General features: G+C 38.8%; 1 protein-coding gene across 2 annotated transcripts in view; it reads right to left on the bottom strand.

The window, feature by feature from the left end:
* The window catches only part of trpc5a (transient receptor potential cation channel, subfamily C, member 5a), a 49,040-nt gene that overhangs the window by 23,023 nt on the left and 11,356 nt on the right, over positions 1-14,661 (bottom strand). For both annotated transcript variants that reach the window (XM_066658514.1, XM_066658515.1), the window contains exons 2-3: positions 4,921-5,315; positions 127-648 (exon numbers count right to left, since the gene is read on the bottom strand). In XM_066658514.1, the coding sequence (XP_066514611.1) occupies positions 127-648; positions 4,921-5,307 (909 nt within the window). In that variant the 5' untranslated portion in view covers positions 5,308-5,315. The remainder of the gene's footprint in view (positions 1-126; positions 649-4,920; positions 5,316-14,661) is intronic.

The raw sequence follows: 14,661 nt of genomic DNA, 5'->3' as shown, positions 1-14,661 counted from the left end.
TATGAAACAGACATCTGACTACACTAGATTAGAGTATGCTCTGTAATATAATGTAAGTTACATAAAGGGGAGGATTAAATGACAGAATTAATGTATCTGTACAATTGCTTGTACAGCTTGGCTCACCTCTTTCTGGTGGTACTTGATGGCTAGTTTAAGCTTGGCCAGGTCTCTGCACTCTCGCGGGTCTAGCTCTTCACTCTGGTCATCACGGTGGTTGAGAATGGTCTCTAGTTCACGGGAGCTTCGTGCCTGGTCTAGAAGGTCTTTGGCAAAGCGTTTACACTGCTGTGAAAGTTCCTCATACTCTTGACGGAATTCATTCTCCACTTTGCTAAGCTCCTTCAATTCCCAGCCAAGTCTGAATGCGGTGAGGATGGGGTCCTCGCTGGAGAGGGCAATGAGGGAAGGACTGGCCAGGGCTTTGTAGATGTTAAGGCGGGATCGGGAGTGTCGCAAGCTGTCCACCTCAGAGCTGGATACACATTCCACACAGTCACACCTTATCTGGTGTGGTCTGGGAATGGTGACTTTGTGCTGGACCAACAGCTTAATGATCTCATAGTTGTTAGTGTGGGCAGCAAGCATGATGGGAGTAATGTCGGGTGTAAACTCTGAAAACTGTGCATCCATCATTAGAGAGGGTATCTGAGGAAGAACAGAATAAAAAAATCAAGAATGGAGGGCACTTTTAGACTAATACCAATACTGAGGTAAAAACACATTCACATTAGAACAAAACTGTATTTACCAAAAAAAGCCAAGCAATTCTAGCCATTGATTAAATTAGTAGATTTTCAGGTCAGCTGAGGAAGGAGCTTGCGTGATGAAAACTAACACTAGAAATGAGCTAATCAGCTAATAACAGTTGCGCAAATATAGCTAACACTCTAGGTATTACTAGAAATAATACTATAGCTAGTGCATTCAGGTACAAACATGGTAGTTAAAGGGAACATCTACGATTGTGGAGAAACAGTTCTCTTTGGTTGTTTATATTTAGAAGCTCCGCACCTTCTGAGGTGGAACGGTGTGTTTGAGGGGAAAAATTGACCTTTGTTTGTATGAAGCTAGGGTTGAACTTGTCTGTATGATTTTATGCACTGTTTGAATTGCCACAAAAACTCATTTGTTACTCATGTTATGTAGTTTTGTAGCACTTTTGGTAATGTAGTTAGACGTCTCCTGAGTTGGCTAACTGTACTTAAGGGATCCAAAACTGCAAAAATTTGTAAGAAGGAATGATCCCATTGTGAGTCCTGGTTCCTCTCAAGGTTTCTTGCTCTAAATTCAAGGGAGATTTTCCTGGCCTCTAATGCCTTTGGCTTGCACACATGGGAATATTCATGCTATATTTGTTTTAGTTTTGAATTGTAAAAATGCTTTGTGACACCATTAGGTTTCAAAAAGTGTTATACAAATAAATAAATGAATAAATAAATAAGGGTGAATATCTGTGGAGTTTAGTGTGCTCTCCCTGTGTCTGCGTGGGTTTCCTCTGGGTGCTCCGGTTTCCTCCCATGGTCCAAAAACACACGTTGGTTTGTGGATTGGTGACTCAAAAGTGTCCGTAGGTGTGAGTGAATGTATGTGTGTGTGTGTTGCCCTGTGAAGGACTAGCGCCCCCTCCAGGGTGTGTTCCCATCTTGTAATGATTCCCGGTAGGCTTCGGACCCACCGCGACCCTGAACTGGATAAGCGGTTACAGATAATGAATAAATGAATGTATGAATGAATTAATTAAATGGGCACTTCCACTAGAGTGTGGAAGAAATGAGAGGAAAGTCAATCTCTTTAAAGGGTTGTATACGTACAACTATTATAAATGCTCTTAATTTTTCATAAATATCCCTGTTATGTTTTTCTTTCTACCAGAATATGTCAGAAGAAGTAAACAGAGCAGCAGTTATGGGCAAACCAATAGAGAAAAGAGCAAGGCAGAGAGAGTGTAGAAAAAGAGGTAGATAATGAAAGACAATTACCGATTCCTCTGTGGGCTTATCCTGCATGGTACTATAAAAATGTTTATATTGTGTATTTGAGAGTCCTTCCATTTAACTGGTTAATATATCAATATCCAATCTGAGAATCCCATCTCATACCCACATAACATTCTCTAACAGTAGAGAATAATCAAAGAAAAAATGTCTCAAGCCATGTTTTTTGTAATCATAAAGTAACTGCATAGCGTATTTGAATTAATGTTTTCTTTGGTCAAAAACTGCTTTTTAGTAATATATCAAATCGCCTCCCCATTTATCTGTAGTAAATATCGTTTCATTAACTTAACAGATACATTGATATTAAAATTATTCAGACTGCACTTCCCTAAAAGCCAACCTCTAACAAGCAAAGGTACGGTAAGTAGTTTGAATACATTGGAGATCTACAAGATCAAGAAGTAGTTCAGAGAATCAGGTAAAATTAGGCGAATCATGAAGCCTGCTATACTTCATAAGGATTAGGATTTATGAGGGTAGACGGTTTATTCTCTATTCTCAGAGAATGTTTGAGATTTTGATATTAAATGCTAAACAAGATTTAATAGTACACGCCCTATGTTGTATACTTAGAATTGATTTACTTTATATATAAATTATATAAATATGAGAAGTGCATACAGCAATATTCTGAAGGCAATTCTGTTTGGACCAAGACCAATTGGACCAATTCTGCAGTCCATCTATTATCGAAATGCAAATGTATCAATCAATCTAACTTTCAAGGTGGCTAGCATGTAGCTAGAGGTTAATGAACAATGGTTGCAATTTCTCTCCTCATGGAATACAGGGAATGTATTGGCCAGTATCCACAGCGCTATAACAAAAAGAGTCCTTGGACCAGACTCAGCACCTCATTCATCTCCAACAATAGGGCTTTAAGCAAATCAAAATTCTCTGATATCTTTGTCCCAATAGTCTTGAAGGACACGGAATGTGTTCATGTTGTCTTTTTTCAGTTTCTTAAATTTAAATGAATAAAATAGGTTCAAAATATGTGAGCAAGAGCATTACATGTTGATATTTATTAGCAATCCATTAGAACAACAGTCCTCTCCTCAGAGCTCCCATGTGGCTGCAACAGTTGCTATAGTGATGATAATAATGAAAGTACAAGACTGCGAGAGCTTACATGAGCCAAATATTTTAGGGCTCACAGATTTTTTTTACTGACTAAATCCATTTTTTAATCAGTTGTCAAGAAAACACAAACTGGGAAACATCTATAAACACATTGTCTCATATCAAGTGTTAGGGTGTAGAGCAGGGGTCTTATCCAACAAGGACCAACTGATCATGTGACCTCCTGGTTAGTTGGAACAAAAAACAGCAGCTACACCGGCCCTATGCGGATACAATTGCCCACCCCTGGTGTAGAGTGTGAATTAACACTGGCTTTAAACATTAAAGACTCATGACCATTTCTAATGTAACACCTGTAATAATGCTAACTTAAGATATTTGTTTCATAATGATCAGTAATGTTTCTGTGCTTTAATAGTACATAATAGTTTTACATATTTGGACTTTGGCCCCGGAAAATTAACTAAAAACAGACTTAAACCACTGTTTGAAATATCTTTCCTCTTTTAACCTACAGATTTACTGTTTGAGACTGTTTTGAGGCCCTGTTCATACCTGTTATTAACGTCTGGCTCAGATTAGTTGATCATAATTGGATAGTGAGATTTTCATTTTACACTTGTGTATTTAGTATTTGTGTGGATCTTGTATGCATTTCCAAAATTAAGATTTAATGAGGTTGGTTGTTTAAAAGTCTTTTAAACTATAAATTTTTATTTTATTCTTTTTTCATAATGCAGTTGATACATTTTTTAATTACAAATATATTAATTCATTATCTGTAAACGTTATCCAGTTCAGGGTTGCGATGTGTCCGGAGCCTACCTGGAATCATTGGACACAAAGCAAAGAACACACCCTGGAGGGGGCACCAGCCCTTCACAGGGCAACACACACACTCACACCTAGGGACACTTTTGAGTCGCCAATCCACCTACCAACGTGTGTTTTTGGACCGTGGGAGGAAGCCGGAGCACCTGGAGGAAACCCACATGGACACAGGGAGAACACACCAAACGTCTCACAGTCGTTCACCTGGAGTGGGACTTGAACCCACAACCTCCAGGTCCCTGGAGCTGTGTGACAGCGACACCACCTGCTGCACCACCGTCCCGCCTACAAATATATTAAAATGTTTAAAACTAAAAAAAAGGATGGGTGGCACAGTGGTGTCGCACAGCAGGTAGTGTCGCAGTCACACAGCTCCAGGGACTGACTGTGAGGAGCTTGGTGTGGTCTCCCCTGTACCTGTGTTTTCCCCATGGTCCGGGAACACACGTTGGTGGGTGGACTGGCGAATCGGGAGTGTCCGTGGGTAAGCATATGGGTAAATGTATGAGCATGTGTCGCCCTGTGGGGAACTGGTGCACCCTTTGGGACGTGTACCTGCCTTGCACCCGGTTGTTCCGGGCAGGCTCCGGACCCACCGCCACTCTGAACTGGATGGGCGGTTGCAGACAATGAATGAATAAATAAGGGACTGTTCATGCAGACCCCCTTCATTTCAGAAAGGTATTTATTCATTAGGCTGATGTTGAGGGTCTAATGCTATGATAATCTTTTAAGACACAGAGTCACCATTAAATATAGCACTTATCAATTCAATTTCAGTTCTGGAATGTAAAGTGCTTTGCAGTGTGAATGGGATAGACATTTGTTAATCTGGCCACTGGATGAAAGAGAAAGATTGGTAGCTAGCATAATCCAGTGCAATCCAATCAAGTAGAGATTTGCCAGATTATGTAAGAATTAAAGGACAAAATTTGACAACAAAATCTCACTCATTTTCTCACTCCCTCTGGGTCCATTTTTAAATTCAGGCACAGTATATACCCACCTGTTTTTCTCCACTTGGTCTTCTGTGAGATAACAGCAACTCCACTGCTCCTACCACTTCTTTACGGATGGCATAGAGCAAAGCATCTCCAGTGTTTACTCCATGGTCCAGCAACAACTCCATCACTTCAAGGTTCTCATTCTCTATAGCAATAAGCAGGGCACTGCGGCCTAGTGGGTCCACACAGTTCACATCTATGTTGTAGTAGACCTCTGCTTCTTGCAGTGCATGCTTGACCCCTGCATAGTCCCCCTTCTCCACAGCCAAGAGGAACGCCCGCTCTTCCTGAGAGAGCTCCAACTCTGCCCGGACGATGTGCAGAGGGATCCGGTCTCGATATGGAGAGTAACTGGACTTTTTATAATAAAGATGGGACATGGGATTCATGGTGGATGCTAAGAAAGAAAGAAAGAAAGAAAGAAAGAAAGACAAGATAAACGTATGAGTCTATTGTTCAGATAATAGTTCAGAGTTTCCAAAAACCAAAACTGTATTCCTTAATTCTATTGAAACATTATTTAACTGACAAAAGTGAAAAGTTGATGCATGTAACACAATCAAATACATTGAGATTGGTAGTTATCTGATAACTATTCACAATGTGCCATAGGCGACAGGTCTAAATTGCAACTGACATTGCCATTGAAACAAGACACTACCAGGCTTCATTCTGCATATGATACAGTCGTGTGGCAGCATGTGCAGAAAGAGGCCTGGCAATGTCAATATATGTGATGGCAGCGTATGTCGATCTCAAATCCCAATATACAGCTCCACATGTATGCAAGTCACCTATAACACAGGCACGAATGCATCCCCAACCCAAGACAGTGTTGACTTTTGCACTTTTCACTGATAAGAGTCTGGATGGTCCCTTTTGTCTCTGTCACTGAGAACTTGATGTTTCTGGAAAATGGACTCAATCTGAACATGCTTTCAATTTGGTAGTCTTCTGTTGATATTTTCATTCATTCATTGTCTGTAACTGCATATCCAGTTCAGAGTCGCATGGACACAGGGAGTCAATTTGACTTAAAATGTAGGTAGTGCAGCAGGTAGTGTCGCAGTCACACATCTCCAGGGACCTGGAGGTTGTGGGTTCAAGTCCCGCTCCGGGTGACTGTCTGTGAGGAGTGTGGTGTGTTCTCCCTGTGTCTACGTGGGTTTCCTCCGGGTGCTCCAGTTTCCTCCAAAAAACACACGTTGGTAGGTGGATTGGCGACTCAAAAGTGTCCAAAGGTGTGAGTGAGTGTGTGTGTGTTGCCCGGTGAATGACTGGCGCCTCTTCCAGGGTGTGTTCCTGCCTTGCTCCCAGTGATTCCGGGAGGGCTCCGGACCCACTGCGACCCTGAACTGGATAAGCGCTTACAGATAATGAATGAATGAATGTTCTATTTGATCATTCAACAGCAGGGTCAAAACAGCACCTCTCTGCTTCGCAATAACATTCAACCCCTACTGCTCTCAGTCTGTGTCAAAATGCAGTGTGCATATTTAAAAGCATTTTGAATCAGACTGATGGCAATAGAGGTAATTATTGTTATTGCAAATTGGAGAGGCACTGTGAATTTTGCCATCTTTTTAGCATGCTGGTGAGTTTGAAAATTACAACTTTGAATTGCTGAATTCACTGAAAAAAAATGATTATATTGTAATTTTAATTTTGGGCTCACACTTAATTTAGCATTTAAATTCAAAATAATGACACAGTATCTCAAAATATTGAGATAGTATCTAAAATAATGAGATAGTATCTAAAATAATGACATAGTATGTATCTGTTGTGCCCTAATCGCTGTTTGCTAAGCAAACATTACAAGTACTAAATACTAGTACTAAATGCTTTAGATGTCTAGTTACACACACTGATAAATCCTAACTCTTTCTAGAATAGAGCATTTTATATCTAATTTATCTGTTTTTTTACATATTAGCAATTATAGAAAAAATATGCAAGAACAGAGGAAAGCAGAAGAGAAGGGATCTTTTTAATGGTTCTGTAATTTCAACAGCAGTGTTTTATTGCACTGATGAAGAATTGCACTGTAAACTTAGAACAAGTTTCTAGATTTGTTACTAAATGCTGTAGATTTTAGAACTTTTCCTAGACAATGAAAAATCTGACAACATCATACATGAGTGCATTCAAATCATTGGTGAAATCCAGCAAATTTATAATTTATGAATGGAATATATAACATTATAAACATTGATTCACTTTTTTTTTCAAGTTGGGATCCTACTGAAAAGATAAAGGCCAAACAAGAGTAAAAGAATAGAAATAAGCTTTATGTCAAAACACAGCAGTGGGACGAAGAAAAAGAATAAAGATAAAGGTGTTAAAATAGATTGTATAAACCATAGACATAAAAAAAAGAGAATGAGCGTTACAGAATTTGCTAAGATAACTATTTTCAGCAAAATTCCACAGATTAAAATTATCAACTACATATGGAAGAAGGAAGTATATACTGTCTGGCACCCCATGGGGTGGATACTGGAGCACTGGAGTTGTTGGACATGCCGGAATATGCCTGAGATCCCGCAGGAACAGATCCAAATGTTCTCATATTAGGTCAACCGAGAGTACCGGAGACTGTGCAGGCCTCAACTCAAATTATTCTAACAGCCAAATGGGTAAATCTGCATGGCTTGGCTGATGCATGGGGTGCAGACGCACACAGGGTTGGTGCTCTTGGCACTGTCGTGGGTAGAGCAGAGTCTCAGAATACAATTACAACTCAACTTTGTACTGGTGTAGCAGTTCTCAGGACATTGGTACTGGAGATGCAGAAACTTGGGAGACTGGCACTGAAGAGGCAGGTGAACTGGGACTCTGGACTGAGCAAAATGTGTGTCAATGGACGGGGCTCAGAGCCAGGTTCTGGATGTGACTCAAAACTGGGCTCTGGACAAAGCTCGGAGCTGGACTTTGGACAGAAAACAAAGCCTGACTCTGAGTTTGATTCAGGACAGAGCTCAAAACTGGACCCTTCTTAGGCCTGCCTCTCTTTTTTGGACCTCTGCTTCAGGCCAGAACAAGTACTGTGAAGAAGTTGACTCAAGAATGTTCTGGGACTTAACTGCTGAATCGAGTTACTTTCTACCCTGAAGTTCTGGGAAAGATGTGAGCCCTTTAGTTCTGTAAAAAAACATTAACCCAGGCCCCATGGTGGGGTGAGTGAGGGGATCTTAAGGAGCTGAGAGGCTCCTTGACGGCCATGGTTTTGTCAGACCGCACACTTGCCACACGGTACATGCTGACTGCAACACCCAGAGTCACCCTGGCTGGATCCCCAGGAAACTAATGTAGAGATAAGTCTTCCCCTTAGATCCTTGGTTTGCTTCAAAGCCAAAAATCCTGTGCTTTTTGGGAGTACTCTGTCTCCTTCAACCAAGTTTCTGTCAGCGTGGCTTTCCGGAACCCGGTTATTCTACCTTGTCGTTTCCAGATAACAGTCAATCAGATCATGTGACGCTGCTGAAAAGACAAACTGCTGAAACCATTTGTTGAAGTATAGTTTTTATTTATAAGGACAGCATAACTACTAAAGATATAAATACTAAAGTACAAAACAAAATGAGAGCATTTAAATCAAGTGTTTTCAATTAACAAGTGTTACATCAAAACACTGAACTAGGAATGGAATGAGACAAGAGTAAGAGAGAGAACACAAAGCGTGATATGAGGATCCTTTTATCCAAAGTAATCCTTCTCAGAAAGTCACATCAGTTCACGAAAAACAATTATGGAAAGTGGTTACTGACAGAATATAATCATGACCTACAGTTAGTGCTTCCAAATCACATCCTAGTGTATTCCATTTAATTTACTAATATGTGAGGACCAGGTATGCACATAGTCATAGTTTACTCACACATTGAAAAATAATGCACTGATAATCTGGGATGCCTGTGCGTTCATCCCACTACTTTGACGCATTCACTCAGGTATGTTGATGTCTGTGCTACCTTTCTGGTTCTCCGTTTTAGATGAGGCCTAATGGACCTACAACTCAAACTGTATTTTTCTTATTATGTGTTATGCCCAGTCATTTGGAAACAAATAGCAGAACTAACTACCTCTATATTTTACTGCCATGCTGAACAACTTCCCATCATATGTACCTTGATCTTGGTGAAAGATTGTCCAGACAGTCAGGCAGGGGGTGACCTTGCCGCATTGACACCCAACCAGCTTAACCAACAAAGCAGTGCCTAAATGCTAACAATCCCAAGATTTGAGGGGTCCTGCTCTCCTCCCAGAACACTACCTGCAAGTGTCACAATCTGTCTTTGTCTTTTTATTCAATATATTTTTAAAAATGCACATTTTTCCAGTGTTGTCAAAGTGAAACAAGTAAATAGCATACGTTATTTTTATACTCTGACAACACGGAAGGTTGCTGCCTCCAGCCACATACTTGGATATAACCAACCATCTTGTTTGACCAGAGAAGCGTAGCCCCACTTGTGAGCCTTGGTTCCTGCCAAGGTTTCTTCCTCAGCCCTGAGGGAGTTTTTCCTTGCCACTTTCACCCCTGGATTGCTCACCTGGGGGATTTTTACATTCTTTACATTTTTGTATTTTATGTCAAAACTTTGTCTTTACCGGAATTCTGTGAAGCTGCTTTGTGACAACATCAATTGTAAAAAGCACTATACAAATAAATTTGATTTGATTTGATTGATTGATTTAGGGATAAGTGCATTCATCTGTGAAGAGTTCCGAAACTATAAATCTGATTGAAGTCCATGGCTGGGTGCAGGATTTTAAATGTACCTTTATCTTATGCCCTATGTGCTGGTACAATACAGTCCTGACAGCAAAGGTAAGCTGGCTGAAATCAGGCAAAAAATATATTCAGGGGCAGGGGCATAGCACCAAATTCTGGGCCCTATGCACAACCAGTGTTCATGAGCCCCCCTCAAACTTTCCTTTGTGTTCCTCAAATTTCATACAATCATTTGCATCATAAAAACTATGTGGTATTTTATTTTTCTTATGGATGTGAAAAGAAAGTCAACATTGGTTGGAATTGCATGACTTTAGTGTTGCTAAACATATTAGCTACAGTATAAGTGTATGCAAACTAAAACATTTTTTAGAGTTACCTCAGATTACAGATAAGGCATCATGCCATTTCTAATTCTATGTTATGCAGTTTTTAGCACTTACAATCGCAGTGGTATTGAAGCATTTTATTACCACAGGAGTTAAATTAAATGTAGGCTATTTGCTTTCACATTTGGGCTCACAATTCTTGGGAAATAAGCAGTTGCTTTCCCTCGTTTTCTTTTCTGAAAACCAGATTTAGATTTCTTGGGCATCATCTTCCACAGCACAGATACAACGCGCACTGCCGCTTCAGCAGAATGAACGCTAAGTTAAATGCGCCTAGTTGAAAAAGCCCGGTGAAGGCGGACTAAACCATTTGCTTAAAGGGGAGAGGGGGCCTGTCCTCAGACACTATATGTAGGGTAGGACACACAATCCATCAGTCAACCGATTTATTTACCAAAAACCTTACATTTACCGTTTATTGTGATATTTAAATGATGTTAATATTTAAAGGAAAAAAAATACTCCAGACTCCTCAAGGGCCGTCCCCCCACTTGGGGCCATGGTAACCCGCTTTTCACCCCACTTTGACAGACCGTTAATGGATAATGTCCCGCCCTTCAACAGTAAGAGCCAATCAGATTGCTGGTTATGAAAAAGCAGTAAAGTCAACTGCCACTACAAAGGTCATTAAGGACTTCATTTAAAATATGCTTTTTTTCTAGAATCATTGTTTTATTTGTAAATTTTACTTATTTAGAGTATTCTTTTTATAATGTATAAATCTTGAACTGAAATATGTTGAAATGTAATTGAAAACGTAATCTGATTTGACATTCAGTTATTAACTACATAGAATGCTATAATTATAAGGCAATTTTGACATACAGGATATGACACTGCTCATGCAAGTTATACTTTATGTTTACGTTTCTCTAACTGGACCTTAATGAATTTTAATTATTTACCCCAATATATATGATCAGGGTTTGAAGCACTCCTAAAAAAGCATTGTATAAAACAAATAATGCAATAGTGTGCAATCTTAAAGAAACAACCTGAACCCTCTTTTTTAACAGTATTGTTATTATATTTTATTATAATATTATTATCATCATCTTCACAGGCTTGGAAGAAGCAGAAATTAGCAAATGATTTAACAGGCTTTAAAATACTGCCCTATGTTTTACTTTTTAACTTTTTCCATCAAGGGCTTTATTACTGCAGTATGTCACATGACAAATCGTACCATTTCAGTAGTGAAAAAAAAGACCCCCCCCAAAAAAGAAAATACTCTGCACTAGCTAGATCCTTGGCCACAGAATACCAGAAAAATGGTTGTGAATTCTTGTCCATTCTATATTATCTTCCCCTTATGCCATTTAACTGACTTGACTTCAGTTGACTAAAATGTGCAAATAATTTTTTCAATGTGTGTCAATGTGCATATACATGGCTATCTTCATCGTAACAATTCTGCATCACAGAGCAACTATAGATACCTTTAAGCATTTTTGTTTTCATTTTTTTTACCGTCATATGTCATTGGCTACTTTTTATTCTTCTTATAATGCATAGTTGAGATGTGATTTTGATCATTAAATGGAGATGTTTTCATTCAGTACAATTAGTTCCAATTCATTTTAATTACCTTTTATAAAAAAAGAAAAGAAAAAAGAAAACAATTGAATTTAATTATATACATACAGTGGATATAAAAGTGTACACACTCCTGTTAAAATGCCAGGTTTAGTGTTATAAAAAATGAGACCATGACAAATCATTTCAGAACTTTTTCCACCTTTATGTGGTTGCATAAGTGTTCACACCCTCTTATAAATGGGGGTGTGGCTGTGTTTAGAATGAACCAATAATTTTCAAACTCATGTTAAATAGGAATCAATAGACACCTGCAATCATTTAAAGAGCTTCTGATTAACCCCAAATAAGTTCAGTTGTTCTAGGAGGCTTTTTCCTGACATTTTCTTAGTTGCAGTCTTACAGAAAAAGCCATGGTCTGCATAGAGCTCCCAAAGCATCAGAGGGATCTCATTGTCAAAATACATCAGTCTGGAGAAGGGTAATAATTTCCAAGGCATTAGATATACCATGGAACACAGTGAAGACAGCCATCATCAAGTGGAGAAAATGTAGGACAACAATGACATTGCAAAGAACAGGACGTCCCTTCAAACTTGATGAAAAGACAAGAAGAAATTTGGTCAGGGAAGCTATCAGGAGGCCTACAGCAACATTAAAGGAGTTGCAGGAATTTCTGGCACATACTGGCTGTGTACTACCTGTGACAACAATACCGTGTATTCTTCATATGTCTGGGCTATGGGGTTGGGTGGCAGGACGGAAGCCTCTTCTTACAAAGAAAAACATCCAAGCCTGGCTACATTTTGCAAAAATGCATTTGAACTCTCCTAAAAGCATGTGGGAAAATGTGTTATGGTTTGATGATATCAAGGTTGAACTTCTCGGCCATAATTCCAAAAGGTATGTTTGGCGCAAAAAATAACACTGCATATCACCAATAGAACACCATACCCACAGTGAAGCATGGTGGTGGCAGCATCATGCTGTGGGGCTGTTTGTCTTTAGCAGGTACTGGGGCCAGCCAGATCCCAGATCTGAATCCTTTTGAAAATCTGTGGGGTGATCTGAAGAGGGCTGTACACTGAAGATGCCCTTGCAATCTGACAAATTTGGAGCGTTCTTGCTAAGAAGAGTGGGCAAATATTGCTAAGTCATCTGCTAGGCTCTTACCCAAAAAGACTGAGTGCTAATAACATGTAATAACATCAAAAGGTGCTTCAACATAGTATTAGGTTAAGGGTGTGCACACTTATAGGACCACATTATTATTATTATAATTATTTTACTTCTTCCCCCTAAAGATTTCAGTTTGTTTGAGATGTACAGGTTATAGGTCTCATTAAAGGTGGAAAAAGTTCTGAAATAATTTATCTTATTTATCTTATTTTTTATATATAACTAAACCTGGCATTTTAGCAGGGATGTGTACACTTTTTATATCCACTGTATTATATGCATATACATACATATTAAATGTGAATATGTTTACATCAAACAAGTGTGTAGGGTGAATTCTCTCTAATATAAATAAGAAGAGAAATTTCAGGTTATAATACATTTAACAAAATTAACATTCACCTCACTGAGTACACACAGAGAGAACAAGAGAGAGCTCATAATTAGAGAGAGTTATTAGGGGTTGGTGAGGTGTCTTGCTTTGATCTCTTTTTCTCTAATCTAAAAGAGAAGATGAACACACACACACACACACACACACCAGGTGTTGTCCTCCATATGCTCCCTCTTCATCTCACTACTCTTTTTCAATAATAGAATCAACACATACTTGTCTTTCAACGCCAAAGGGTGGCCACCATTTTTTGCTGCTTACCTTAAGCCAGGTATACACTGGGCGATTTTGGCCTGTTTTAAACACGTTTGGGAGTAGCCAACTGAATTTCAGCTTGGTCCGGATTTTAGCTTGATCAGCTGATGTTTGACGTGCAGTTTGAAAAGGGTGATTAAATAACTGCTCATACAAGCCCTTAGTGAATAGTTGTCATCCTGATGGATTTCTGACATGTCTCAACATGTTTGTAATACAGGCTGCCCCAAACAGTGTTAGTATGTAGAAAAAAAGTCAAGCTAGATGCTGCAGTTCACCTGTGTGCAAACACCCATGTCTGTTGGACTGACTACCTTTATACAATGTAAGTATATCAATCCCAGGTTTTGTCCGTGCATGACTTGTTTGCTGCTCACAGATGTTTCCATCAGATCACTGTGAATTATGATTTTGATTCCCTTTGAAATCTTATAAAAGTTATATTTAAAACATTAAATCAAAGATTCTGTAATAGCAGTATAGTTATTAGCATATAGCAATATATTATATAGTTATTTAAAACTAACACTATACAATTCAATGTGCATCAACTTAAGTTATTTTGAAGCAAGCAATGCTGTGCTCACTCTCACGTCCCTCTTGCTCTCTCAAGTGAAATTACCAGGCAGGGTAAGCAATCAATGCCACTGTCACAACTGAGAAAAGTTATTGCCTTATTTACAGGATTAGCACTAATCCAATCATGACTGTCTGAAAAATAGCTCTATTGTAAATAAAGATATAAACTTTATGATGTAAAGCTCTAAAGAAAAACATGAAATAAACTGGCTGCACATGAGCTTACAATCATGCCAAGTGTTTGTTAGAAAAATATTTTAAAAAGCGTCCTTGGGTATCTAGAACGGCGCGATATAAGTGTAAAGATAATAAAATACTCCCAGTCCAGAAACGAGGATATGAAACAGTAGAACTGTGTTCCTTTGAGTTACAGCCAATACTTTTAGGATGATTTGAAATTCTGTCTGTGATCCAGAACAAATCGTCCCACATCATCACCTGAGCTTATTAACATTTTTGAGAAATCCTCACAGAGTTGTGAAAAACACCCAATTAATACCCATAATTTCAAAAGAAATATATAAATAAAGTGTGTTTTTTATATCATCAAACGCATATGAAAGAAAACAGGTCAGGAAATTGTTTTAAACATGTTTTTGCTAAAAGTCATTGTTGACATGGTTACAATTTAAATAATGGAAAACCAGCCATTACTGTTAAAGAATGTAAAGGA

The sequence above is a fragment of the Hoplias malabaricus genome, chromosome 2, assembly GCF_029633855.1.
Source record: "Hoplias malabaricus isolate fHopMal1 chromosome 2, fHopMal1.hap1, whole genome shotgun sequence".
In the NCBI taxonomy this organism is placed as follows: domain Eukaryota; kingdom Metazoa; phylum Chordata; class Actinopteri; order Characiformes; family Erythrinidae; genus Hoplias; species Hoplias malabaricus.
Note: the sequence above shows the minus strand (reverse complement) of the source record. Positions and strands in the feature narration are given on the sequence as shown.